This window comes from Arvicanthis niloticus, chromosome 3 (genome assembly GCF_011762505.2).
Source record: "Arvicanthis niloticus isolate mArvNil1 chromosome 3, mArvNil1.pat.X, whole genome shotgun sequence".
Lineage (NCBI taxonomy): Eukaryota > Metazoa > Chordata > Mammalia > Rodentia > Muridae > Arvicanthis > Arvicanthis niloticus.
The window spans coordinates 61,526,638-61,554,394 of NC_047660.1; the positions used below are offsets into that span (position 1 = coordinate 61,526,638).

At 49.4% G+C, this 27,757-nt stretch overlaps 1 protein-coding gene across 1 annotated transcript; it reads right to left on the bottom strand.

Annotated features, from left to right (window-relative positions):
- Positions 1-4,326: 4,326 nt before the first annotated feature.
- Il17d (interleukin 17D) lies at positions 4,327-26,001 on the bottom strand. Its single transcript, XM_034499207.2, has 3 exons — positions 23,421-26,001; positions 22,743-23,038; positions 4,327-5,148 (listed from the first exon to the last, which is right to left on the bottom strand). Exons 1-3 carry the CDS (start codon positions 23,433-23,435, stop codon positions 4,842-4,844), a joined length of 618 nt encoding a protein of 205 aa, XP_034355098.1. The 5' UTR covers positions 23,436-26,001; the 3' UTR covers positions 4,327-4,841.
- Between the last annotated feature and the right edge of the window lie 1,756 nt (positions 26,002-27,757).

Here is a 27,757-nt window from a genome sequence, read left to right on the forward strand (position 1 = left end):
GGCAGGCTTTTGCTGCCCATTGGGCTGGGAGCTCTGGACGCTAGGCTCTGGCAGCTTCTCGGAGACCCGACCTACCTCTGTGAAGCAGGTTGACCCATGGCCAGTGCTCCGTCCACCTCCTGTGCCCCATCTCCCCTTCAGCGAATGTAGCACTGATACCCCAGCACGTGGCACCTCACTCCAGACTGGGAAAGGATGGCAGTGCCAAGCCAAACTTCCTAACCAAGCCTCAGAGCGGGGTGTGCCAGAGCCTGGCTGTTACAGCTGTTTACATCCTTCCATGCTCACAGGAGCCAAGGGACAGCTGCCTGTAATCCCAGCACTAGGGAGGTTGAGGTAGGAGGATTGTAACTTTGAGCCCAGCCGGGGTCAAATAGCAAGACTCTCCAAACAAAAGCAGCGATATGTAGAATTCGGAGAGCTCATAAGGGATGTCACGCCGGGTGGAAACGCCCACACTCCTATGCTTCCCACAGTACTTGAGAGTGGAGGACAGCACAGCAAAGCTGGGATCAGCATGAGCATGGCGGAGAAGGCTGAGGATGGCCATGGAGGGCCCTCCTCTGTGGTACTGGGATGTTCTCTCCGTCCTGTGGTAGCAGTTTCACAAATCCTGTGATCGCATTACACGGTGCACGTGAATCTGGCTGACTGCAAGTGTCATCCAAGGACAAAGTCAGTGACATCATACTACAGTTACCCAACATGCTGCTCTCAGGCCCTCCCTCCATATGCAAGTGAGCTCTAGCTGGACTGTGGGGACTCTGGAAGGATTTCTGGTGCTTGGATAAAAGTCAGCTTTCCTTGTGAACTTGTGAAACCAGCTTTCTGTCCCCAAAAGGCGTCCCTCCCCCTCAGCTACTCATCCTCTGTATAGTCCACATGATTTGTCCTGTTCAGTGCTCTTGTCTCTCATGCGGTCTGCCTATGTTCCGTCTCCTACCAACTCCATTATTCTCTCCTGTTTCCCCAGCCCTGGCCGTGTCCAGTCTGCTTTCCTTTCCTCTGCTCTGGACTGCTCCAGGTGCTCCCTTGATATATCCTCTCTTACCCACTGTAAAATTCTTTCCCCTAATGGAGCGGCCATGTTGCCAGCTTCCATACTTTACTTCACAGAAAATTAGTTAAGGGTACACAAGATCATTCTGGTGGTTTGGTAACTTTTGAGACCTACAATCGTGTCAAAATTGAAGAAAAAAAGTACCCCCCCCCCGGGAAAGGATGTCTTTCTTTGACCAAAAGAATGTCAGATGTCCAACACATGTCACGTATCCCCATTCCCACGCTGACCAGCTTCTCCGCTGGACACGTCTTTTTCCAGAAGCTGCCCTAGCATCGAGTCCTTGGGCAGCACCACAACTGACCTGTAGGGGAGGGAAATGATCCCAGTTGTTGGGCACCTGTGCTGGCTAATTTTGTGTCTGTAATGTTTCAGGAATCAAACACTCTGATAGTTTCTCATAAAAGAGTAACACACATGGGCACTGGAGTGAGAAAGGTCAGCGATGAGCCATGGCAGGGCTCCGCATGCAGTCTAGCTCAGCGTGTTACACACGGATAGTCATCCGAGGAGGCTTCAATTGAGAAAATGCCCAAAGGCTTCATTAGTGATTGTTAGGGGAGGGCCCAGCCCATTGCGGATACTGCCACCCCTGGGCTGGTGATCCTGGGCTCTGTAAGAAAGCAAGCTGAGCAAGCCATGAGGAGCAAACCAGTAAGAAGCACCACTCCATGGCCTCTGCATCAGCCCCTGCCTCCAGGTTCCTGCCCTGTTTGTGATCCTCCTGTCTTGACATCCTTCAGTGATACACGGTGATGGGAAAGGCAAGTCAAATAACCCCTTTTCTCCTCAGTTTGCTCGTGGCCATGGTGTTTCATCATAGCAACACTAACCCTAATTAAGACAATGTCAGAGAAGATGGGCTTGTTGCTATAGCTAAACCCAGCCTGTCCTGACTGACTCAGAGGCCAGGCACAGCTCTCACATTCCCAGACACTTTTTTTTTTTTTGGTTTTTTGAGACAGGGTTTCTCTGTGTAGCCCTGGCTGTCCTGGAACTCACTCTGTAGACCAGGCTGGGCTTGAACTCAGAAATCAGCCTGCCTCTGCCTCCCAAGTGCTGGGATTAAAGGCGTGCACCACCACTGCCCGGCCCCAGACACTTTTAAAAGTGCTAATTTTTTACGAACTATCTCGCACGTGTTGTACATTGTTTGAAATGTTCTTTAAACAATAGTCCCTCCCTTATTTTTTCCATGTGAACCAATTTGCCACAAATTCCTTAAGTGAGAAACAGACATTAAGTGACAAATTATGTGTACAAATGAAATGTCCAATTTAGGAATTGTGAACAGCTAACAGCAGAGAAATCAGAAACCGACTTGTCCTGTAAGCTGGCATGTTTCATCCAAGAGAAGCTGTGGAGCTCCTCTCAGAGAGGCTAGGTCAGGAAGCCCTCGTTCCCTCCTGGCCCCACCCCACCCCCTGGTGCAGGAGCTTGAACCAGACCCTCATGTATGCAAGGCCAGCGTTCTGTCAGCTGAGCTAGATCCTCAGCCCTGTAACTAAGCAAGCTTGTTTAAGAAGCAGCCAACATGCTTTATGGCTTTTGGACCCTTGATGTTGCTTCAGCAGTGGTAAATCTGTGTTCATACGTGACCTGTTTTTGAACCTCATAAAAACCTGCAGCTGTTTCTGCAGCTCTTAGAACACGTTGGCTACATTCCTGTGGAGGTGCTTTGGCAAGTTTGAGCAGGACCAGGAGGATTCGTGTCTCTGTCTCTCTCTGTCTCTCTGTCTGTCTCTGTCTGTCTCTCTCTGTCTCTGTCTGTCTGTCTGTCTCTCTCTCTCTCTCTCTCTGTCTCTCTCTCTCTCTCCTCATTCTGCTTGCATCACAACAGCGAAGACCCAACATCATGAATGCTCAGAAGCCACTTCGCCTTTCACACTTTTTATGTGGTCTGAACGTCAAGTGCTCGCTCCCCTTAGGCTCACGTGTCATGAGCAAGTTCTAGGCTAGCCTGGGCTACATGAGACCCTGTCTCAAAAAACATGAAAACAAAACAAAAGTCCTCAATCATTGTAGAAGGCCGTGTGGTCCTTGTGCTCACAGATAAGCCCTAGGAACTTGGAGTGTTAAACATACAGGGTTGTTCCTTCAAAGGAACAGACAACACCTATTATCTGCCCAGAAGGCTGGAACAGATGTGGTTAACCTTTGCACTATCTGTGTAGCTTAGACCACACCAGATCCTCCCCAGATCCTTACCCTGGAGGTGGGGCCAGTAAGAGGGGGTAAGGCACTAGGGTCATGCTTTTAGAGAATATCTGGGGACTCTGAGTTTTCCTCTTGTCTGCTTCTTCTTGGTCACCACAAGGTGAGCAGCTCAGTTCCATCTGCCCCCAGCCATATGTTCCTTGCCAGGAGCCCATGGCAACAAGGCCAAACAAACCATAGGCTGAAGTCTGATGCTCTGAGTACAGATAAACCTTCTGCTTCAAGCTGGTGTTGCTGAGGTATTTTAACACAGTGACAGAACATTTCCGAGGCGAGGGAAGCAGCCCAGAAGAGAGCTGGCAGCCCAGTTACCTTCCAGCAGCTCTTGTCTTAGTTTAAGAAAGAGGCTGTGTCTTGTCCAGAGTTGTTGCCCAAGAGTTTGGTGACAGGAACTGAGCATCCAAGAGACATTGTGTTAGCTTCCTATGGCTCTAGCAACAGTGCCTGAGGTAAGTATTAGAGCAAAGGTGTACTTGGGCTCACAGTTCTGGAGGTTCCAACTTAAGGTCAATGGGACTCATTGTCTTGGGTCACTGGTAGGTTTCCCTGACGGTGGCACCAAGGAGCCTGTGACAGGCAAAACCGGTGTAGGGCTAAGTGCAGGAGACAGGTCCCCTGGGCACATCCGGAGTGACCGAGAGACCTCCCTGAGACCTATTATTTGTTCTGAAAGTGAGTCAGGAGAGGGTATGGCTCACTTGATGGAGATCCCACTTAGACTGTTCCAAGGTTCGAAGGCCGGGTTCCCTCCCAACAGTCCAGACACGTTCACCTGGACAAAATCTGGAAAGAAAGGAAATGTACACAGCCAGGGAATCCTTCATCCACTGTTGTTTTAGTGACTGCAGAAGAATGCACTGAGGAGCAGACTTCCACCTAAATGAGAGTTTGACACCCAAGACTGAGCCTTCCCTCTTCCTCCTCCTCAGAGTTGGCTTGATCCAAAATCCCATAAAACTCAGCCCATCTGCGCTTGGGGCTCCCTGAGAATTGGTTAAGATGTCTCATCCCACCTCTTGCCACAAATTAAGACCAGTGGCTTTCGAATGTGAAAGAACAACACCAAAAAATTTAATCATCCTAAAGTTGAGACCATCCATATGCTAAAGAACAAAAGGGAGTTTGGTTCCTGGACCCTCACATCCCTCCCTCTCCAAGGACCTGGGGGACCTTCGGTGCACAGATTGAAGCATCCAAATCACCGTAGCAAGCCTGGGCAACAGGGGGCACTCAGAGACAGGGCACAGTGCAGCTGAAAGATCATCTGAGCACCACAATTATGCGCGCAAGAATCCTACTAGAGGAAAACGGGGTGTATATGGTGTGTTTGTATATCAAAGAAGTTTAAAAATAACATGCTTGCTCTAAATTACTAATATGAAAATAGTTTGTGCTAGTATTCAAAATAGTAGTAGGTCTGTAATGTCTACTTTGAAAAATACATTTAAAGCTCTTGTAGCTGTCCTTTTGGGAAAAGTGGGCAGCGGCCAGGGATCATGGGGTGTGGGTTTTGTCAGGGCCAGGGGACGCAGGAAGCTGGGCCATTGGCAGGCAGTCCCCAGCATCAGCGCCCTGCCAGCCTATCAGCAGGCCCCAGCAGCAGCTTGTCCATGCTGGAGTTGGCACTGTCCGCGGACTTGTCCGGCTCGGGCACGCAGGTACAGCCCACTGGGATGGTGATGTAGTGTTCGGCGTACACAGAGCGGCCGCCTGCGCAGGCCGCCGTGCGCCGCAGCACCACGGCTGGAGAGAAGACGGGTGTGCTGCGAAAGCGGAAGTCCTCCTCACCGTAGAGCCCGGTCAGGCAGCCTCGGCACAGGCAGTAGGCTTCGGGCAGGTACCTTGGAAAGCGAGCGGGGTCGTAGGAAATCCTGCAGACAGAGCGAAGAGAGTGAGGACCACAGCAGGCACATCATTGCGAGTTCAAAGCCAGCTTGGATTACACGTAGCAAGCCTGGTCAAAAGAGGAAGGCCTGAGAAGGCTGGACCTGACGATGCACCCTGCAGTAAGCATCCTGGTAGGGCCTATCTGGAACACAAGGCTGTGAGCCTCGACCCGGAAAAGATTGTTCTTCCAAAGCACGCGACCGTTATCTTTTCGGATGCTGAAGGCAGCATGGACTACTATCTCTGAGTGCCTGTAAAACTACCCTCTGTCAAAGTCACTAGCACCACACACAGGCGGCCACTGCATAGGATAGGACACTGTGTCATGTCAGTTCTGAGGCGTCATCCCAACTTCCAAGCCTACCAGGCTCTGCAGATCCAGATGTGTTCCCTGTGGGGAGGTAGGCAGGGCCCAGTTCCTGCAGATAGCCACACCTGTGCAAAAGGCCATAAGGTGACCCTGTCCAGATGCTACAACAGGAGACAGAGATATTTGAAAAGAGAAAATGATGGTTTAAATTCCATCACTTTGATTTTTCTCCAACTCTTGAAAGTTTCAACTCACATGCCAAATGTAAATACTTCCAGGTCAGCCTATGGCCAAATCCCAGGGGAGGCCACAGGTCAGCTACAACAGGTGGCTCACTTGGAGACAAAAGCAACCCCAGAACAAGAGGCTACTCTCACAGAAGCCACCTACAAAGCTACAGAAACCCAGTGGGTCATGAGGAGGAACCTAGGACCCTTCTTGAGTGTTCCCTTGCAGAAGCAAGGGTTATCCCCACTGCTTGTGAGACTTCTGTGTGCTTAAATTCACATCCATTAATGGATCCATCTAGAACACAGGCAATCTCTTATGGGTCATTTCTTTCCTGGGCAGTCTAGAGACCCTCCTATCTATGGTCATGGCCTTGACCTTTGCTAACATGTCCAGCGGCAGACATACCCTGAAGACCCACTATGCATCAGCAAGGGAAGCACCAAACAGTGGCCTCTGAATCTAGTGAAGAAAATGGAGGCAAGATGGAGAGACGGAGAGGGACAGGCTCAAAGATCTTTCTGTTCTAGACCTGGGGATGTAGGGGAGGGGACATTGACCATGCCATCCCAGCAGAGTGCAGTGCCCACCCAATGACATGCTTCCTCCTTAATACTAACAAGGGCACTTGCTGACAAAAAGACCTCCCTTTGAAAGTGCCTTCAGAGCACACACACCATGGCAGAACTGTGTAGAAAGCAGGCACTGGAACCCGTGGTGCTGTTTGGGGGAGAGGTACCTGGGGTCACGAAGGCCTCCTGGGCATAGAACCATTCAGTTCCCCTTTCACACTGTTTCCAGGGACCATAGAGATGGTCCGAGTGAAAGCTGATGACTAGAGTGGAGATAAATGCAGCCGGGTCTAAGCAAGCACTGATTTTGCCCTTCTGTGCTTCCCTCCAGCAGAGAGTGTGCAAACATCTACTTCTAAAGGCTGTTGCTACTGTTTGCTCAGTTCCACCATCAGGAGTTTGGGACCTGGCGAGTCCTTGCTGGGACCTATCTGTCTCCTGAGTTCCCTCTGATGAACATATGAAGAAAAAGGAAGTCCTAAATAGCCGGGATGCATAAGGTCTGCAGTTATTTCCATCGTTTATCCAACTCATAGAACTCAACTCAGTCCTATTTCAGGAATCCAGGCAGAACACCTATGCACCTCCCAAAGGTGTGCAGTGAACATGAGAGTGACGCAGAGCAAGAGGGTAGAAAAACATTTGGAGTAGAGGCCAAAGTCAGAGTTGGACAGTGTGTCACAGAGGGAGAGTACAGGGTGGGAGGCATCAGAGAGGAGAGTGAGGCTGTGTCAGGAACTTAAACCATAATCAAGGATTTGCATCGGACCTTGACAGGTTTCCCTGAGTGATGTGACCCCCCCCCCCCGACTTCCTGGTAGAAGCATGTCTGGGACAAAGAGGGAGTCTTGGTCAAGGATAGAGTTTGAATGTCGGGATATGGTTTGTAGTTAGATATGGGAGTGTGTGGAGGAAGAATGGTAACGGGGGAGACACCAGCTTTTCAAAAGCATGAAGTCTGAGTACAGAGACTAGAGCTCCAGGCTGAGAAAGGCAGAGCCTAGAGATGGAGCTGCTCAAAAATTTCAATGAGGATGGAGCCAGTTCTTCAGACAGACAGAGAAGACTTTGAGTCTACTTGCTGGAGCTAGAACACTGGGTAATTCATGAAGAATAGGACGTTCACTTGGGTGTGGTGGCACAGTGCAGCACTGGGGAGGTAGAGGTGAGGAGATCACAGGTTCAAAGTCAGAGCAAACTACATCGTATGGCTTGGTTTCAACCACTTATAAAAGAGAGGTCTACTTAACATTTAGCTCAGTTGATTTTGGAGTCTTGGAAGCTCAAGAACAGGGCATTCTTGAAGCATTTCAGATGGCAAGGCAGATCAGTCCCTCCAGCTGGAAGCCCTTCCATTATGAAGCCATTGATGTCGACATAAAGCACTACGACCTAATCACTTCCCAAGAGCCTGCCCCAAATACACCATCAACACGGGAACCTGAAGACTGACATTCTTCTTTCTTTCATTCCTTTTTTCTTTTCTTTGGTTTTGTTTTCTTTTTGTTTTGTTTTTCAAGATAGGGCTTTTCTGTGTAGGCGTGACAGTCCTGGAACTCACTCCATAGATCAGCTACCACCCAGTTTGTTTTGTTTTTATGAGACAAGATCTCATTATATTCCCTGGCCATACTGTAACTTGCTATGTAGACCAGGCCGACCTCAAATTCAGAGAGATCACCAGGTGTGGGGCGGCACATGCCTTTAATCCCAGCACTTAGGAGGCAGAGAAAGGTGGACCTCTGTGGGTTCTAGGCCAGCCTGGTCTACAGAGTGAGAGAGAGAAAGAGAGTTCCAGGACAGCCAGGGATACACAGAGAAAACTGTCTTGAAAAACAAACAAACCAAAAAGGGGATCTGTCTCTGTCTCTTGAGTACTAGGATTCGAGTTGTGAGCTACCACTCCTAAGCTTGAAATTACTTTTAAATGAAGAGACAAAACAAAACAAAACAAAACAAAACAACAACAACAAAAAAAAAAAAAAAAAAAACCCAAAAAACCCAAAAAACAAAAAAAATCAAGTTATTAAATCTTCCTCATGGGAGAGCCAGGGAAATCTACGCCTGACTAACTGCAGAGAGCATCTGAGTGACTGAACTAACAGTTGGTATGTTGAGAGACTGTGGTCTGTGTGGCACTGCCCTTGATATTTGGTAGTCTGTCCAGCAATGGAGACTGGTAATGACCTGGGTACCCTGGTGAGCTGGGCAAGGATGTGGGACCTGCTTGTAAGATCACACAGGACTGGTCAGGCAGGACCATGGGCATCAAGCATTGGGATCATAGCTAACTCCAGAGGAGGGTCTGGGGAATGCTACAGGGACCTGGAAAATGAAGTATAGGGTTTTTCTAAGTAGAGAGGCAGAAGAGGCTGCAGACAAAATGCAGCAACACACACCTGGACCAGAAAAGAGATGACTGGTGCAAAAAGTCACGTGGCTGGAGCGATGTGTATGAGGGTTAACATAGGGCACAGGGGTGTGTATGCACGAATGTGTGTAGGAGAGAATGATTGTGTGTGAACATGTATGTGTAAACAGAAGCATGGGAAGAGGTTGGGCATGAGATACGAGCATGTGTGTGTGTGTACAGATGTGAGGTTATGTGAGCATGTATGGTACACAGGTATACATATGGGCATGAGCATGTTTGAATGTGTGAGCATGTGAGACTGAGAATATATACATGTATATGTTGAGTGAGATCATGAGAGCACATATACTCATGTATGTGATGGCAGGCTAGGGAACCTGGTGGGCTGGATGGGTGTATAACAGCCCTGGAGCCAGAGCAGAGGACAGGAATTTAATCTCACAGCTCTCTGAATGGGGAAAGAAGACAGGCCACCCAGCATCTGGAGAGACTCCTGGAGAACCCAAGGGACTTCTCAGAAGAACTACAGAGATGAGGCACTTGTCTTTGACATGTTTGCCCTGAGACCATCGTCTATCCAATTCATTATCAACCAACATCCTAAGTGTCCTTTGGGAACAGCTAACACTCAGGTGTCACTCTGGGTAGTTTTGTAGGTAAAACTGTTCTTGCCTGGGTACCTGATAGCCAAAGGCTCATCCAGCTGAAAATATCCATCCCAGTACATCAGCTGGTCCCCAAGCCAAAGCTCTCCCTTCTCCCTTGAACCCTTTGGACTAAGGCCAGTGACAAGATACTCCATGTGCCATCCCCACCTGCCCCCTGGGATAGAGTGTAGGCACCAAGGGTGTTTTCAAGATGTGTCTTTGACACCTACATTGTTTCCTCTCACAGGAAGGTGCTCAGTCTAGAGACCAGATGTGCTGTTCGGGGCAGTGGCTGTCACTCAGAGGGACCAGCACCACAGAAGGAGAAGTAGCCCCTGAGCTGGCAACACCCATCTTCCTGTCAAATCAAGAGAAATCACTAGGTCTGTGGGAAAGAATGAGGCCTCCCAGAAAGGGTCTGGGATCCTTTCTCTTCCCAAACATGGAAATACAGCCCAGCAGAAACCACCTGGCCTCTGAGGCCAGTCTCCTGTCCTGAGTCTGCTCTGTGCAACCTTAGCCTAGGGCTTGGTTGAGACACATCAAGTTTTCCCCCATGAATCAATGGCATGGCCCTGGCCCTGTGTGAAGTTTGGCTCTGGTGAGTGACAGCTGGTGGGGCTTAATCCAAGAACAAAGGACAAGTCCTCCAGAGAAGCTGAGAGGTGATGGAAGCTGAGCTCCTGGAGGAATTTAAGTGACAGCAGAGACAGAAAAAGAGCACTGCCCCTGGGGCCTGGACAGGATAGGAAACAATTCTAAGCGGTCTGGAGGCAGAACTCAGAGAACAATGAACACATTCCCAGGAGGAATCTGCCACCTGATGCGTGCTTGTGAGGGCCAAGTGTAGCCAGACAGCCACTGGCACAGTCTCCCACTTCTCAAAACATTTCCATTTAAAAGCAGCAGAGTCCTAGTAAGACTGATTCTCTCTGGGCCACCCAAAGACCCTCATTCCCAGGCACCAAACTAGGGGTCCTGGCCAGAAGTTGGAGCACCCATGAGTAAGTGGGGACAAAATGAGCAGCCTGAAATCATGCACACTAGGGGCCAGTGAATTCAGCCCAGCAGACTTTCCAGAAAAGGCAGGGACCTGTCAGATATAAGTCCTGGAAAGAAAATGTTGGTACTGTCTAGTCGCCGACCAGTAACCCAGAGCGAATCACTGATGCTGCCTACTAAGGGACATGACCGGACAGAAAGGCTTCCTCTCAAGCTTCCTGGAGGCCCTGAGACCAGGCTTGAGTCTCCAAGGTCTTGGAAAATTCCCTCAAGAAAGTGTATTCCTTTAGTCCATAACAGCAGCACATCTCAAACCCAAATCCCAGCTTCGAACTTGGCAAGCCAATCCTAAAACTCACAGGGAAGGAAAAGAAAGGCCCAGAACCTCAGGACACATCCCCGGGAGGATGAGGGGATTGACTCTCCAAGAGACTGAAAGGGATTAAAAGACAGTGGGAAGTCCAGGATAGTAGGTAACCAACAGGGATCTCTAAGGGATAAGCAGTTTCCTTCAGGAAAGCTGAGGTTCCGCTGAGAAGGCCTGTCAGTGCAAGACAGGAGGTGCAAGCAAGACTGCCAACATGGAGTTTACAGAGCACCTGTGTGGCTCTCACTTAAAATGCAGGTTCTGGCAGAGGTGGTGTGTGACACACATGTCAGTGTAGCACTCAGAAGGCTAAGGCAGGAGAACTATAAGCTATAGGCCAGCCTGGGCTACACTGAATGTGGGACCCTGTTTCCTGAGAGATGTGCCATTCATCCTGACTCGTTCATTATAATTCACTCATGAACTGAAACCTTACACAGTGCTTCATGAATATGCATAATTATTGTGCTAAGGAAACTTACTCTTTTGTTTGTTTGTTTGTTTGTTTGTTTTTGAGACAGGGTTTCTCTGTGTAGCCCTGGCTGTCCTGGAACTCACTCTGTAGACCAGGCTGGCCTCGAACTCAGAAATCCGCCTGCCTCTGCCTCCCAAGTGCTGGGATTAAAGGCGTGCACCACCACTGCCCAGCAGAAACTTACTCTTAGAAGAATAGAAACAGTTATGTTTCCCAGTCTTCTTGTCTGCCTTCGGAGTACACAGCTCTGTGCTTACTTGCTGTCCAGTGATCTGTTCTGTTTACTTAAACTGGGCATCTTGTTGAACACACAGATATATGGCTGCACCAAGCAGCAGTGTCTGACCACATGTGCACTGGATGGCTAGCCAGTGTTACCACGGACCGGTAGCAGCTGGTGGTCAACAACTGGATGACACATTTTCCCAGTCCGTTTTCTGTATGACTAAACCAGCCCACACTGGCCTCCAGGCTAACAGTAGTTCACACGGAAGGTCATTATAACCCGAGTTGGCACTGCCTCGGAATGGCTGTGGGACTTAGTTGTACTTCACTGGAGGCACATAAGTGAGTTTTTTTAAAAATAGTAATGCTCTTCCCTCCCCCCAAAGATTCTGAATTAATTGCTCTGGAGTGGAGCCAAGATGTTGGTTTTTTTTTTTTTTTTTTTTTTTAAAGAAGCTTCCAAGATCACTCTCACAGATAGCACTGTACAGGCTGTTTGGGCTCCACATTTAAGAAAAATGAAGCCAGACTTGATGGTGCACACCTGCAATCCCAGCATTTGGGAGGCTGAGGCAGGAAGATTGCCACAAGTCAGAGGCTAGCCTGGGCTATATAACAAGACCCTGTCTCAAAACAAAAAGAAGTAATGAATTAAGAAGGGTTTGACAGCCGGGTACTTCTCTGTGGGAGAAGCTTTAGGCTCCAGCATTGGGGGGGTGGGAGGCAGCAGGGAACCTGTCTAACCTCCCATTTTATCTTTGGAGTTAGTCCTGCAGTTGGGGCTGGCAGGAGCCACCACCACACTATAGGGAAATCTCCCTGTACATAAACTACTGTCCAGTGCTCCAGGGCCTGGAGCAGTGGGCTCTGTGGGGGAGCAAGGGTAACTGGGGACACTGGAGGCTACAAACATCTTCTTCCCTCTAGGGGGAAGCCGTGGCCTGCCCGTCTCATCAGCTCCTCCCTCCTTCCATTTGCTAAGGCCTCAGGGAGCCAAAGAGCTGCAGTGTCTGCTGCCAAGAAGCACTGAAAAATGCTTCTCTGGCCCCTAAAAGAAAACACTGTGCATTTCTCATGAAAGAGGAGATGGAAAAAACTCAGCAGGGATTGCAGCAGTCCTGATCAGGATGTAGATGCCCTCAGCTTCACCTGGCCAGGGAGAGTTAGAGGTCGTTCTTCTCTAGCTGTTGCCATCTGAACTTGGCAGAGCCCAGGCTGGGCCTGCAGCCGCTCCAGAGCAAATGTAGCTCTCCCACCAACGAGCAAGCTCATGGCTACCAGCAGCAGGAAGGCTCACCTGCCCATCTTCCTCTCATATATGTGGGGAAATAGAGGTCCTAGAATGATGGCACCTGAACACCCGTGTCAGCCTACTTGTCTTCAAGGTAGTGACTACAGTGTGGTCTAGGGAGACTGAATGTCCAATCCCACACCTGGTACATAGTGACAGGCCAACCTGGGAAACCACTTCTTCTGTGTAAAACCTATTCACCATGTGGCCACGTGAGATGACAGAGTATTAGGAAAGAATTTGGAAGTTCATGGTGGCTGTGGGGCCTTGCACAAGGAGAGGACGGAATGAGACAGGCAGCCCAGACTTCTCCAAGGCTTTCATTCTTTTGTCATGGCAAATGTGACGCTCTGAGCAGCTGGGGGGCATCTCTTCAAAGGAAAAACTCGCTCATGCCCACAGGATGGCTCAGCTCTCCAGGGGAGGCTGCAGAATGTGGGTCCAGAGCCATCTTTGATGTCCCGACCTTGGAACAATGGGGGAGGTGGCTGGATGTGCGAGGGCGGAGCCCACCTGGTCTGTGTCCCAGCTGTCACCATGGAGGGGCGGTTCACAAACACTAGCCTCTGGCCCCTTCCTTTAACTCTGAGACTCCCTGGTATTTTTTCCTTGACAACACAGTAATTTGGGGAGATGTATCCTCTGTCCTCTACCTTTTTAATGTGCCACTTGTGGAGGACAATATCAGAAGGAATGTCACTTCGTGGCCCGTGTGGGACCGCCTGCATTTGCCCAAATCCTTCTGTTGGCACGGGCACCCACATTTTATTCAGGTGAAGAGCGTTGAAAGAGGTATCCAGAGTGAAATATTGTCATCGTCCCTGGCAGCTCTCTGCATGCTAAAGTAAAGCCCCGGCCGGAGAGCCACCAACCATCAAAGCTGACAGTAATCCGGGGACAATGCTCCATGACAATGCTTTTATTTTTATTCCCTGACAGGTGATAGGTGCAGCAGAGCTGGGTGTATTCTGAGAAGCCCACTGGGGGACACTCAGCTTTGTATTTGAGCAAAGTCAAGGTCATCTGTCCATTAAAATATATATTCATATGTGTATATATATATATGTGTGTGTGTGTGTATGTTCACATGTATATATAAAGTCATATATATATATAAAATTCACACACACATATATACATACATGCATACACATACAAACACATACATACATACACACCCATACATATATATATGAAAACACCAACATCTCTTAAGCTGCTTGGGAAAAAAGTATATCTCCTTTTCTACAGTGACCAGTAGGGACGGGCAGTATTATGAAGACCCCCAGCCAGACATAAGGCATTCTCTTGGGTGTCTGTCCCTTTTCTAAGTTACCCCTTTTTTCTTAACAGAACATTATCCTAATAAGCTGGTGTAGGAGCCTCCTGAGATGGGTTCATATGGCCTCATCCAGCACATTAGATAAAACAGAATCCCCATCTTCCGGGAAGACAGAGAGGTCTGTGACGTTGTCTTAAGGTCATTTGAAACATTCCACAGCTATGAGGCAGAGACACAGGAAAGAGTGAACTTCCCAAGGAGAAACATACTTATAAAGGGACCCTCCACCCCAGATTCCAAGGAGAGGCCCTGAGCCATCATCTGGTAGGATGCTTGCGCTGTGCTGCCCCCTGTTGGCCAGTGCCACCTCTGCAAGGAGGGATGGATCCCTGGGCTCAGAACTCTGGTTGTTTGCAGAATTCTGTACTGGAGCCTTGGCAAAAAAAAATGTGAAAATGCATGACAGATAGTGTGTTTTTAAGTGGCAAATAGGAATGTTTTTTAAAAGGTAGGCGTTTTAAAGGGTAGAAGATAGTTTCCTCTAAAATTAAACTACAGATTCCCCTTAGCCCTTAGTCACTAGATACCTTCCTGGAAATGTGCCTGAAACTTCAGAGAGTTTACTGCTTATAAATTAAAGTTTAAGTTATAAATTAGGTTCTCTAGATTAACTAAAACAGAACAGTCAATACTATAGTAAGTGAATCTCAACATCGCATTGATTTTGAGACTCACACTTCTCTTGAGGAAATGCAGTGTCTACATGAGATGAAGTGAGGAAAGTCGGTGTGCTGACACAGCATTAGGTGACTCTGTAAGGGTCGCTTGCACACAGCATGGCCGTACTGGGATGCCACTGTGATAACTGAAATGGTCAGTGTGTGGCTGCAGAGAGGGCAGCACGCACAGCATGTTTACACTGAGCAGAGCCGTAGTTCATGTCCCCGGAAGGACGAGGTTTCATGGTACCACTGGGATCATCGGCGTCTTAGACAGGTTTCTCTCCCTTTAGTATTCTCAGGTCACAGCTGACCCTGGGTAATTCAAGTCACTGGAAAGGGAGTCACGGATAAGGGAGCTGAAGGCAATGATGGTGTTCTTGATTTCTTTACCTTTCTCTAATGTTACATGTCTTTGATGTTTAAGTCCAGGTAATGCTATGTAGTCCAAGGGCCTCAAAAACATGTTCCTCCTGCCTCAGCCCTGAACGCTGGATGGTAGGTGAGTGTCTTACCGTAATCTTGCTATCTCTCTCCCTTCCTTTCCTTTCCTTTCCTTTCCTTTCCTTTCCTTTCCTTTCCTTTCCTTTCCTTTCCTTTCCTTTCCTTTCCTTTCCCTTTCTTTCTTTCTTTCTTTCTTTCTTTCTTTCTTTCTTTCTTTCTTTCTTTCTTTCTTTCTCTTTCTTTCCTTCTTTCTTTCCTGGGCAGAAAGTGATGTGAATGGTACCAGCACTCATAGCAGCACTCAGGGCGAGTGGCTCCCCTTGTTCTGCTAAGGCCCTGTAAAGCCCTTGTTAACAGTTGATGGGTTGGGTTGGAGAGATGGTTCAGTGGTTAAGAGTACTGAGTTCAATTCCCAGCAACCACATGGTGGCTCACAACCATCTGTAATGGGATTCGATGCCCTCTTCTGGTGTGTCTGAAGACAGCTACAGTGTACTCATATCAATAAAAATAAATAAATCTTTTAAAAAAATTTTGATGGGTAAATGTGGCCTTAGCAGCACTCAGGGCCAGTGGCTCCCCTTGTTCCAGTAAGGGCCCTGTAAAGCCCTGTTAACAGTTGATGGGTAAGTGTGGTCTTAGGTTTGGGGAAGATGGAATAAGCAATCAACATCTCACAGGGCAAGAGGGTTACTTAGATGAGCCATCCTCTCTGTCAGCCTGGCCTTTCCCTCTGGTCTTTATAAGTCAGCACTCACAGAGAGCAGACCACAGTGTGTCAGAGCCCAAGGTCACCCTGAATGCCTGGGCCATCACTGGGCAGGGGCAACCTTGTCTGTTCATTACTATAGTAACTGTAGGCCGTATGAACTGCATAGGCACATTTAGAATAGAAGTTTCTCCATACACTGAGACTATACCACCAGCCTATGAGCAGATTCTGAGGTGATTTCTTAATCCCTTGCTAAGTTTTATCTTCAAACATCTTGGTAGCCTACGTGTCTGTTTTTAAGTCACTTGTCCTCCCCAGCTGTTGCTCTCAGTACTGTTCCATTAAGATGTTTGAAGGTGGCAAGGCCACCCCCAGCAGGCTGGCACAGGGCAGCCAGGGTGTCCAGGACAGGGTGGGCTATAAAAAGTCATCACAGCCCTGGTGCTGGCTGAAGCAAATGGAATTTCTTCCTGTAAAGAATGCTGGAAGGCAGAACTTTGAACTTGGAAGTTACCTTGGTGTACTAGCTGGTTTTATGTGTCAACTTGATATAAGCTGGAGTTATCACAGAGAAAGGGGCTTCAGTTGAGGAAATGCCTCCATGAGTTCCAGCTATAAGGCATTTTCTCAATTAGTGATCAAGGGTGGGAGGGCCCCTTGTGGGTGATGCCATCCCTAGGCTGGTAGTCTTGGGTTCCATAAAAAAGCAAGCTGAGCAAGCCAGTGGAAGCAAGCCAGTAGGTAACATCCCTCCATTTCCATGGCCTCTGCATCAGCTCCTGCTTCCTGACCTGCTTAAGTTCCAGTCGTGGCTTCCTTTGGTGATGAACAGCAATGTGGAAGTGTAAGCTGAATAAACCCTTTCCTCCCCAACTTACTTCTTGGTCCTGATGTTTGTGCAGGAATAGAAACCCTGACTAAGACACTTGGAAAGAGGGAAAATCAGGGCCATATGAACCCATCTCAGGAGGCTTCCAGAAAAGAACAGAGATCAAAGAACACTTGCAAGGAATTAAGGGGTCATCTCAGCATGTGCCCACAGGCCTGTGGCACATCTGCTTACTGTTGGTCACCAAGAGCCAACAAATTTTGTTGTGGAATAAGTTTAGATGTAAGGCCTTCGAGGGGGAAAGGTATATAAAAAAGTAACAAAGAAGGCCTCAAAATAAGCTATTTTGCATTATTCATATCCTAGACAAAAATATTTTTAGCCTACTAGTGGAAGCATAAGCAAGCTAACCTTGCCTAGAGTACTGGCAGGTGTTTATCTTTGGGATGTCATCATACAGTTGCTGTGTCTTTAAACCGTAATAACCTCCAGTGTCCCAGCAGCACAGTTCTGAATATATTAAGGTACTGTTTAAAAAATGTCCCTGAGCAATCAAGTTGATTTATTTTTGGCATTTTTGTTTTTGAAGCAAAGGAGAAACAAGCATATTATGCCACAAGGTAAACGAGAAAATGTTTTTATGTTCTGGGAGGTGAATGTTGCTTTCCTAATAACATACCGGGACCTAGATGGAGGAAGTCAGGAGGCGCCCAATATCCCAGGTCTACTATTTTGGGTCTCTTATAGTCCAAGCTGTGATGTCATCACAGCTCAGCCCAACCCTGGAGCCACAGGCCTCTAAGAACCCCAGCTCACTGTCTACAGCACCCCTCTGTGAGCCCCCAGCCCCTTTAAGCAGAGGCTCTGGGTGTCTCTCTGATGCTGAAACTTCGTTTCTGTAGCTTCTGCCTTTTCCTCATGGTTGGGAGACCTCCCTTCTCTCTATTAACAAAGACAACATCTTCAGTAGGCACACTAGCACAGGTCTGTAGTCCCAGATACTCAGAAAGCTGAGGCAGGAGGATCGCTTAAACTCAGGAGTTTGAGACCAGCCCGAGCAACACAATGAGACCCTTAAAAAAAAAATGCAGGTAGGCGTGGTCACAGTAGCCTTCAGTTCCGGTGTTCTGAGTTCCAGACCAGCTGGGACTATTGAGACCCTGACAGAAACAGAGAGGGGGGGGGGTGAGGGGGAGAGGGGCGAGAGCGAGGGTGAGAGAGCGAGAGAGAGAGAGAGAGAGAGAAGAAGAAGAAGAAGGAGGAGGAGGAGGAGGAGGAGGAGGAGGAGGAGGAGGAGGAGGAGGAAGAAGAAGAAGGAGGAGGAGGGGGGGAGGAGGGAGGAGAGGGAAGGGGAGGGGAGGGGAGGGAAGGGAAGGAGGGAAGAAGGAAGGAAGGAAGGAAGGAAGGAAGGAAGGAAAAACAAGTCAGGCAGTGGTGGCGCAAGCCTTTAATCCCAGCACTTGGGAGGCAGAGGCAGGCAGATTTTTGAGTTCGAGGCCAGCCTGGTCTACAGAGTGAGTTCCAGGACAGCCAGAGCTACACAGAGAAACCCTGTCTCGAAAAACCAAAATAAATAAATTAATTAATTAAAAAGAAAGAAAGAGGGAGGGTATTATTATGTGTTATGTCAATTTCTCTTTCAACACAAATGTGGTACTTGCAATCACAGCTTTTCCCTTCATGGATGGTGACTATGTACTTAAGTGATTGGAAAGCTATTTTCTTCTTCATAGCTGTTTTATGCATCTCTGTCTATTGGTGGACATTGTGATGCCTTCCACCGTTGCCGCTACAGCAGCGACTAATGTCCTTGCTCACCAGTCATTTGGTGTGTGGACACCTGAGTTTGCAGGAGGAATACTGCTGAGTCAGTCCATTGGGTCAGAGTGATATGACCGATGCTGAGCCAGGCACAGGTGTCCTGCAACCTCGGGAGGTGGAGGCCACTTGAGCCCAGAGCATGAAGCCAGCATGGATAACAGCAAGATCCCCTCTCCAGACACATTTTTGATAATTACAGTCCCTGTTTCTTCCTTCCCAAGTCATCCCAATTCACACCCTCCGCTGCGCCAGGATGTCGTTGTCCGTCTTCCCCCGCCTTTGTCAGAGCAGCTCTGACACTGCACGGAACAGTTTCCCACTGCGGTTTCCATGTGTTTTGCTCCCTTGAGTGCAATCATCAGCTCTTCACTGAGAGAGTCAGGTCACGTGACTGTTCTTCCCTGCAGTGCAGCCATCAGCTCTTCACTGAGAGTCAGGTCACGTGACTGTCCTTCCCTGCACAAGCCCTGACCTTGGCCCACCTTCCCATGATGTCACTGGCTTTATTGGTTTGTGGGAGCTCACTGGGAAAGGAGCCCTTTGTGACATGGGTTGCAAATATTTCTCCCCCTGGCTTGCCCTGCACTCTTCTATTTCAACACGACAACACAGCATGTAATTATATAACCGAGTTTCTTGATCTTATCTTTTATGGTGTCTGGGGCTGGGAGCTGCTAAACAAGCCTCCTCCACACCAAGATTATAAATAAAATTGTTCGTGTTTTTCTTCCTCTTTGTGGCCTTATTTTTCAGACTTAAATCTTTGAATCATCTGGAATTTGTTGTCACACAGGAGTGCGATCCAACCATATTTTCTTCCAGCTGGAGCCCCAGCTGTCCTAAAACCATGATCCCCACTCCTCACACACACCAGCCGGCAGACAGTCAGTGCCTGCTTTAAAACCTGAATTCCACCTACAGTGATCTTTCCTGTGCTGTGGGATTTCTGACTCTACATCTGTTTTCCTACCCATCTCCCTGAGAATTCTACTTCACTTATAGGGATGTGGTCATCTCAGGCCTCCATCCCCATAGGAGACAGCTCTGAGAATCTAGAGGAAAAGCAAGTTCCCCAGACACTCAGGTACCATATATGGAAGGGTGTAGAATATGCATAGAAGCTCCGCATACCCTCCCGTAGACGTCAGCCATCTCTACGTGGCCTGCAATGTGACCTAGCACAGCCCTGCTCTCTACACTGCTGCACTGCAGGGAGTAATGCTGGGAGAGACTGCATATTCTGCCATGCAAGCTTTCTCAGATATTCTTGAAATGCAATTGGTTGGCTCTGTGGATGCACAATCTGCAGATCAGAGGAAGGTGGAGCATGCCCCCTCTGCAGCTGGTACCACTCCTGTACCTGAGCTGGCAGGATTTCCACAGCCCTCTATGAGCCTCTACTTCCTGGAAAGGACTTTTCCTACCCTCCTTAACTCAGGTGAGTAACAATGGAGAAAGTGCGGGGGGTGGGGTGCGGGGGGAGAAACAGGGCTAGCTTCAACAGTCAGCATCTGCAACAGTGGCCCTGCATGGTTCCCTTCTAATCAGTGTGAGCTACCCGGCCCCCCATTTTCTCACAGGGCAGATGGGGGTGCTAACTCATCACTGCTGTGAAGACCCTTGATGCGATGAAAAGGGGGCCTGAAGCTATCTGATCTGCCAGTGGCAGATGGGAAGAGCCCCTCCAGATCCAGTCACCCCAAGTATGGGCTCACCAACCACTTCCGTCCCTGTCCCTTCCCTGCTTTCAGATGTGGCCCTGGGAGAAGCAAGTGTCAGAAACAGGTTCCTGCAGCAGGAGCAGCTTACCTTCCCATGTGGGATGCTGAGGGGAGGATCTCCAGCCTCTCCCTCCCCCTCCCCCCTCTTGTCCTTGTCACCTGTCCCTCTCTAAGGCAGTAAGACTCAACAGGCTGAAGACTTAACTCCATGCTTCATCTTCAAACATCTATCGCACACTATGCTCTACGACCTTGGCCAGAACCATAGGAGACATGTCTCCAGAGGACTTGAGACTTGCTGTGTGTTGCTACCTGTGTGTGTTTTGGCCTGGAGGGGCCTTTAGGCCAGCCTCAACTTCAACACTGTTTCCCTGTATAGAGCTAGGGTTTGTTAGTGGGTTCCCCCATATGTGCCCGCTTCCCTGTGGGTGAAACTGTGAGAAGGGAGGTACCACAGGTGAGCTTGGCCTGAAGAGCAGCCAAGTCAAGAGCTGGGCAACTGGGGAGGGGGTGCTGCTCAAGGGAACGACAAAACTGGCCCCAGCCTCGACCCAGGACATAGTTCAGCCCGTGGTGTTGCTCCGTCCTTTCTGCTACTCCACCAGCCCTTCCTTTCTGTAGCATCTTTCCACTGCCCGGCTGCCTGGCTCGGGCCCTCCCTGTCTCCTGGAAGCACTGCAGCATGTCTGCTGGGCCCTGCATCTCTCACTGGGACCTGAGACAGTTTCTATCTTAAGTGCCTCCACCCCCCTCACCCCCACGGCAAAGGCCTGCTCCCCAGGGTGCTGCTGTTGGAAGGTTGTGGAGCCTCTGAAGATGGGGCCCAGCTGGAGGCCTTTGGGTCACTTAACTGTGCTCATGGAGAAGACTGTGGTACTCTGACCTCTTTTCTTTCCTTTTGCTTCTTAGTAATGAGGTTTTGCTCTGCCACATGCTCCTGAGACACAGCCACCAGGTACCTAGAGGCCTAAAAGCAACAGGTCTGCCTGATCACAGACCGGAATCTCTAAAACTGAGCCAACCCTTTTTTCTTTTTAACTTCATTATCTCAGCTGTTCGTTTTTATTACTTATTTCCTTACTTATTTTGTGTATCAGGTGGTAACGTATGTGGAGGTGAGAGGACACTTGCTTGGGGTCTATTCTCTCTTTATATTGTGTGGGCTCTGGGAATCAAGCTTAGGTCCTGAGGTGCTGCTTTATCTGACAAGACTTGGCCCAGGTATTTGTTACAGTAATGGCAACTTGACTAATATCTTCTCTGGAACACAAGAGGGGGTCATCATATGGTTTTAGAAATCAAGAAGCATGTAATTCCAGCACTCAGGAAGATCTCTGTGAGTTTGAGAACAGCTTGGTCTACATAGAGAGTTCTAAGACAGCCAGGGCTACATAAAGAGACTCTGGACTCAAAACAAACAACATGCTATGGGGTGGGATGCAGCTCAGTGGTGGAACACTTCCTAGCAAATCTGAGGCCTGGGTTCCATCTCCAGCATGACAAGACAAACACCCACAAAGCCCCTCTGGTAGGTCTCTGTAGAGACCACATTCTTCCTCTACCCAGCCCACAACTGTCTTTCCCTAGAGTCCACCCCCATCCTGGAAAGGCTCTCCTCTAAGGTGCCTGTCTTCCTCATCTGCAGGGTCACGTGAGGGCTACTTATGCCTCGTGCACAGGCACTGCACAGGTCACTGTGGCTACGCTCTGCACATCTTCACGCTTCCCTTAGGCATGTTCTTTGGACACAACACCTGGATTAGGTCATCCTCAGAATCTTGCCCATTCTCCACAAGGTTTGAATGTCACTTTCACCCACCCCCAAAAGGATGTTCTCTCCCTCCCTCAACTTCAAGCTACCGTGCATTGCGCTGGGAGCTTTGCTTCTCACCTGAGGTTCTGTCCCCGTATTAGTTTCCCCAGACACTCTCTCAGAGGGTGTGCCTCCTAGCTCTCAGCTCCCCAGCACTTCTAGATTACCCTCCTACAGGCCTCCTGTAATAAAGGGTCATGTGGCTTGGTTCCTCATGGTGTATCTGGCAAAGAATAGGTATTTATTGCATAACAAATACAGAAGCAGCATTTCTTCAAAGAACATGACAGACCTTTGTAGAAACCAATCGCTCCCAATTTATTTACCCCATCTGCCTCTCCTGGCTTCCCTGAGCTCATGGACCAGTAGACACCGGCCTTACCTGGCCTGCCTTCCTCGAGTGGCTCATCCCAGTAGTTCCACCCGGCCCCACCCATCACCTCGGCCCGCTCCTCAGATCCCGCCTCTCAGGCTCCACTCCACCTCACTAGCACCACCCGACCGTCCTGCCACCCTTCTCCGGCCCCAGCCGACCCCACTCCATCTGGATCCCCCTCAGGACCCCTTCCTTCAAGCACCGCCCACCTATGCCGCCCCTGTGGTGGCCCCTGCCCCGCCCAGGCCCCACCCGACCCCGCCCATCCCACTTGGTATGCCCCGCCCCCTCAGCCCCTCCCCTCCCACGGACTCCACCCTACCCCACCCACCTGTTCTGTAGGCCCCGCCCCACCCCTCGGCCCGCTCACCTGTACGCCCAGGGCGACACGCTGCGCAGGTTGGTGGGCGGCCGGAAGCGGCGGTCGGTGGACCTGCCCCCGGCCGGGCAGCTGGCATTGCGCGCCTGCTCGCGCGGCCCGAGCTGCAGCGTGTGGTGGAAGGCGCTGAGCACGCCGGCCGCCAGCCGCCCGTACAGCTGCTCCAGGAGCTCCTCCGGCCGGTCCGCGCAGTCCCGCGGCCGCGCCGGGCGTCTCCCGGTCCTCAGCGCTCCCGCCGCGCGGCCCGGCGCCAGTGCCAGCAGGAAGCCGACCACGAGCATCCAGACCTGCGGGACAGGCCGCGCTCAGCGTCGCGGGACCCGCCCGGCGCTCCGCACACCGTGAGGCCCTCCCCGAGCATGGGCGCCGCGCGGGCCGGCCCCCGAGCGCCGTCCCCGCCCGCCCGCCGCCCGCGCGGTCCCCGGGGCCCGGCCCGCCGCCGGCCCGCGCGCCCCGGGCCCCCGCCGCCGCCGCCGCCCAGAGCCGGAGCCCGCGCGGGGGGCGGGTGCGGGGCGCGCGTGCACGTGTGCGTGTGCCTGCCGGGCTGCTGCGCGGCGGGCTGCGAGTGCCTATGAGACGCCTCTCCGGGCCGTCCCGCCGTCCTCCCCTGCCCCTCCGCCCCAGCCCGGCCTCAGCCATGCCCTCGCCGGTACCCCCGAGGGCGCTCACCAGTGTCCCCAACATCGCGTCGCCGTAATGCTTTCCAGACTTGTTAGGAGCGGGTGCTGAAGGCTCTTCTGCAAGTAAATAAAGGCGCTGCGCACACGCGGGGTGTGTGGCCTGCGGGCTGGGTGTCGCCCCTACAGAAGTGGACTGGCGGTCCGCCTGGCTGGAGGAGGAGGAGGTGGTGACTGGCCTCGACGTCTCGGCACGGACCAGTGGGGCCTCGGGGATGCAATTGGGAGGCCGACTATGGCTCAGAGGAAACGGATTTCTCTAGGCATTAAAGCGGTCCAGGAGCTGGACAGGCCACTTGGAAATGAATGAATTCCAACCTAGAAAGGACTCTCCTCTTTGGGACCACTTCCTCTTCTGGGATTTCATAGTTTGAAGAATTATACTAGAGATTAAAAAACAGTTATATTCTGTGAGGCGAGAGGAGACTGTTTTCCCTTAAATATTCATAAAATGACTCCATGCCTCTTATTCAGCTAAAGGCAGAGTAATAAATACGCTCCCCCACCTGACACATGCTGTAAATGGGCATCTCCTGGTCTAGTTTTACAGTGTTGGAGAACTCAATCATGGTAACTAATTGTGTGAGCAGACATGTAAAATGAGTCTAAAGTTCTGTGAATAAGTTAAGGGGAATCAGCTCAAATGAAGGACTATATTGATCTGAAGAGAGCTTGCTCACTCACTTGTTCATTATTTAAATGTGTCTTGCTTGCCAGGCATCCAGCTAATGAATATGATTACTTTCGAGCACTTACGCTTTGAGAATAAAAACAAATGGTTGAGATTAGCTGAACGCTTTTTTAAAGTGTGCGAAATCTCTTTTGACTTCCTAAAACGGCTTGCAGCTTTGGGTTTAACCGAGTTGTAAACCAGTGGTTAAACTGCATTTCAGTTTTGCTGTGCAGAAAAACACTGGCCTTCGATGTTTTAAAACTGAAATGCTTTGTGGCAGCTTTACCATTAAAAGTCCCTTCAAGTCTTACAGCTTAAACATTGTACAATTCCTAGTAAACACATTTGGGTTTTGACTAGCATATAAATTGTTCTCCTTTCTAGTAAAATGGGGAATAAAGACACTGGCACTCAAATACTACTTATTTTCCATTTGAAAAGCACAGTGTAGGAGTATTTCAGGGGGAGCTTGTCATTACCAGAGTTCCATGGAACTACTCATTGTGCCAATCAACAAAGTACCTTCCAGTGTCTGACCGCTGGACAACTCACCTCTCCCAGATTCCCTTTGACAGTTTTCAGTTTGTGGAAGCCCCCAGTCACTGAAAACTTAAACTGAATAGAGTGTAAGATTCATTTGTGATTAAACAGAGGAGCAAAGCTTATAAATAGGTGCAGATTAAAAAAATAAGAGTTCCCAGATACCAACGTTTTATGAAGATACATGTTAATAATTATTCCAAACTTGAGGCTGGGGACATGGCTCAGTGGGTAAGTGGGCTTGTCCTGTACTAGAGGTGGGCCAGGTTCTATCTCTGGGCCCCAAATAAAGGTGGGAGAGAGAACCGACTCTACAGAGCTGTCCTCTGAACTGCACACGCACATCTTGGCCTGCATGTGCATTGTGGCATGTGTGCCACCTCATGCACATCATTTCACATACACAATTTTAAAGATAAACATTAATCCAGTTACAAGCACTGGCTGGCTTGCAGAGGACCTGTTTGGTTACTAGTACCAAAATGGTGGCTCACAATCCTCTGAAACTGTAGTTCCAGGCGGCTTCACTAGGCTGTTCCAAATCTAATAAGGCTGCAAGAGCAACTTTTGAGGTGCCCACGAGGCTTGAAGAGAGCATCATGTCTCTTGGAATTGGTGTCACAGGTGGGTTTTAAGTGACCTAATATGAGTGCTGGGAACTGAACCCTGATCTTCAGCAAGAATGATGGACAATGTTAACTTCTGGGCATCTCTCCAGCCATCATTTGGCACTATAACTTCCAAAGCCAGCATGTGATTGGCTATTTCCATGCTGATCTTGGATTTCTGAGTAAGGTGCATATACAAACATTTTCTCTCCTCAGAAGCTCCCTCATAAAGCTCTCCTCACTGCTGCCATGTACCCAACTCCTCCTATTCATGGGGATTTTTAACACTTAGACCTTACATTGGTTCCCCCTCCCCCGAGACAGGGTTTCTCTGTGTAGCCCTGGCTGTCCTGGAACTCACTCTGTAGACCAGGTTGGCCTCGAACTCAGAAATTCACCTGCCTCTGCCTCCCAAATGCTGGGATTAAAGGCGTGTACCACCACCGCCCGGCCTTACATTATCTTTTGCTTCTTAATCCTGTACCATCAACCTGTACACAATAACACCCTGGTTCTGAGTGTCCACTTGAATTTTTGTCCCCCTAACCCCTGTCTGATCTTTGATGTCAAATTGTGTGGCCATATCCAAGGTCTCCTCATCAGGAATAGCTGACTGAATCGTATCTGATTCCAGCACCCTTGTCTGTCCTGTTCTGCACTTCTGTCTTCAGATCATGCCATTTTCCACTAACATTGCACCTCTCAGTCCTCGAATCTTCTCTGTTCCCGTCTCATTGCTCATATTTATTATCACATTCTTTTTTTTTTTTTTTTTTTTTTTTTTGAGACAGGGTTTCTTTGTGTAGGCCTGGCTGTCCTACTGTCCTAGAACTCACTCTGTAGACCAGGCTGGCCCTGAACTCAGAAATCTGCGTGCCTCTGCCTCCCAAGTGCTGGGATTAAAGGCGTGCGCCACCACCGCTCGGCTATTATCATATTCTTATAGCCCTTTGGTGCTCTATTCTGCAGTACTTGTCTGCATTAACTTTTTTTTTTTTTTTTTTAACCACACATGGTTTGGGGCAATGGCTCAGCCACTAAAATGCTCACTATACAAGCACGAGGACCTGAGTTCAGTTTCCCAGAATCCATGCAAAAAAAACTGGGACTAGCATCTGGCTCAGATTAGCATTTTCTTTTTCTGGTTTGGAGAAGTGTTCCCCAGGTCCGTGTATTCAGGGTAGGTCCCTGGGGCTCTGTCACTGAAGGTGTTAACCATGAGATGGGCTGTTCTGCCATGAGGTACTTCCAGTACCGTCATAGTGTTCTATTGCTGTGAAGAGACACAATGACCACAGCATTCAATTGGGGCTGGCTTACCGTTCAGAAGTTTAGTCCATTATCATCATGGCAGTGGACATGGTGGCACACAGACAGACATGATGCTGGAAAAGGAGCTGAGAGTTCTACATCCAGTGCCACAGAAAGCAGAAAGGGAAAGACTCTGGGCTTGGAATGGGTTTTTTGAAACCTCAAAGCCCACCCCCAACCCCCAGTGACACACTTTGTCCAGCAAAGATAGACTTCCTAATCCTTTCAAACGGTGCCATTTTCTGGTGATCAAGTATTCAAATGTATGAGCCTATGGGGCCATTGTCATTCAAACCACCACAGGCTCAAAGCACTAGGACTGTCTTAGGGTTTTACAGCTGTGAACAGACACTATAAACCAAGGCAACTCTTATAAGGACAACATTTAACTGGGGCTGGTTCAGAGGTTCAGTCCATTATCATCAAGGCAGGAGCATGGCAGCATCTAGGCAGGCATGGTGCAGGCAGAGCTGAGAGTTCTACATCTTCATCTGATGGCTGCTAGCATTAGACTGACTTCCAGGCAGCTAGGATGAGGGTCTTAAAGTCAACATCCACAGTGACACACCTACTCCAACAAGGCCATACCTTCTAATAGTGCCACTCCCTGGCTGAGCACATTCAAACCATATAACAAGGACCAAGTAACCAGAGACTAAAGCCAGTGAAGCCCTAAGCTAAGATAAACCTCCCCGACTCTAGATTGGTTATCTCAGGCATTTTGTCACGGTAGTGAAAAGCTAATTATATTAGTTGTTTTTTTCTCATCACTGACAAATACCTGAAAACAGCAGCTTTAGGGGAGACATTTATTTTGGCTCAAATTGAGAGAATACAATTCATGGCAGGAAAGGGATGGTGACAGAAGGTTCTGTGATGCAGGAGTGTAGCAGGCAGAAACTTGCTCACAGCTCAGTAGACCAGGAGATAGAACCAGCCTATGACTCCTACAAGATACAACCCCAAAACACCGTCACCAGCTGGGGACTGGATGTTCAAACTCAGGAGCCAGTTATTGTCACATTCAGACAATAACACTAACAGTGTTCAATACAAATATCCTATTACATTTCCCACTTTCCCCCCTTCTTTAAGGTCACTAACTTGGATCTGTTCTCATCAAATCTCTCGTTTTCTTCCATGGACACATATACGAGCCACTACCCCCACCTTCAGCACGTGAACACTGTCCACTTG

Coding starts and splice junctions, on each gene's coding strand:
- Il17d (XM_034499207.2), bottom strand. Junction 5,149..22,742: donor GTGTCGCCCTGGGCGTACAG/GTGAGCGGGCCG, acceptor CTCTGTCTGCAG/GATTTCCTACGACCCCGCTC.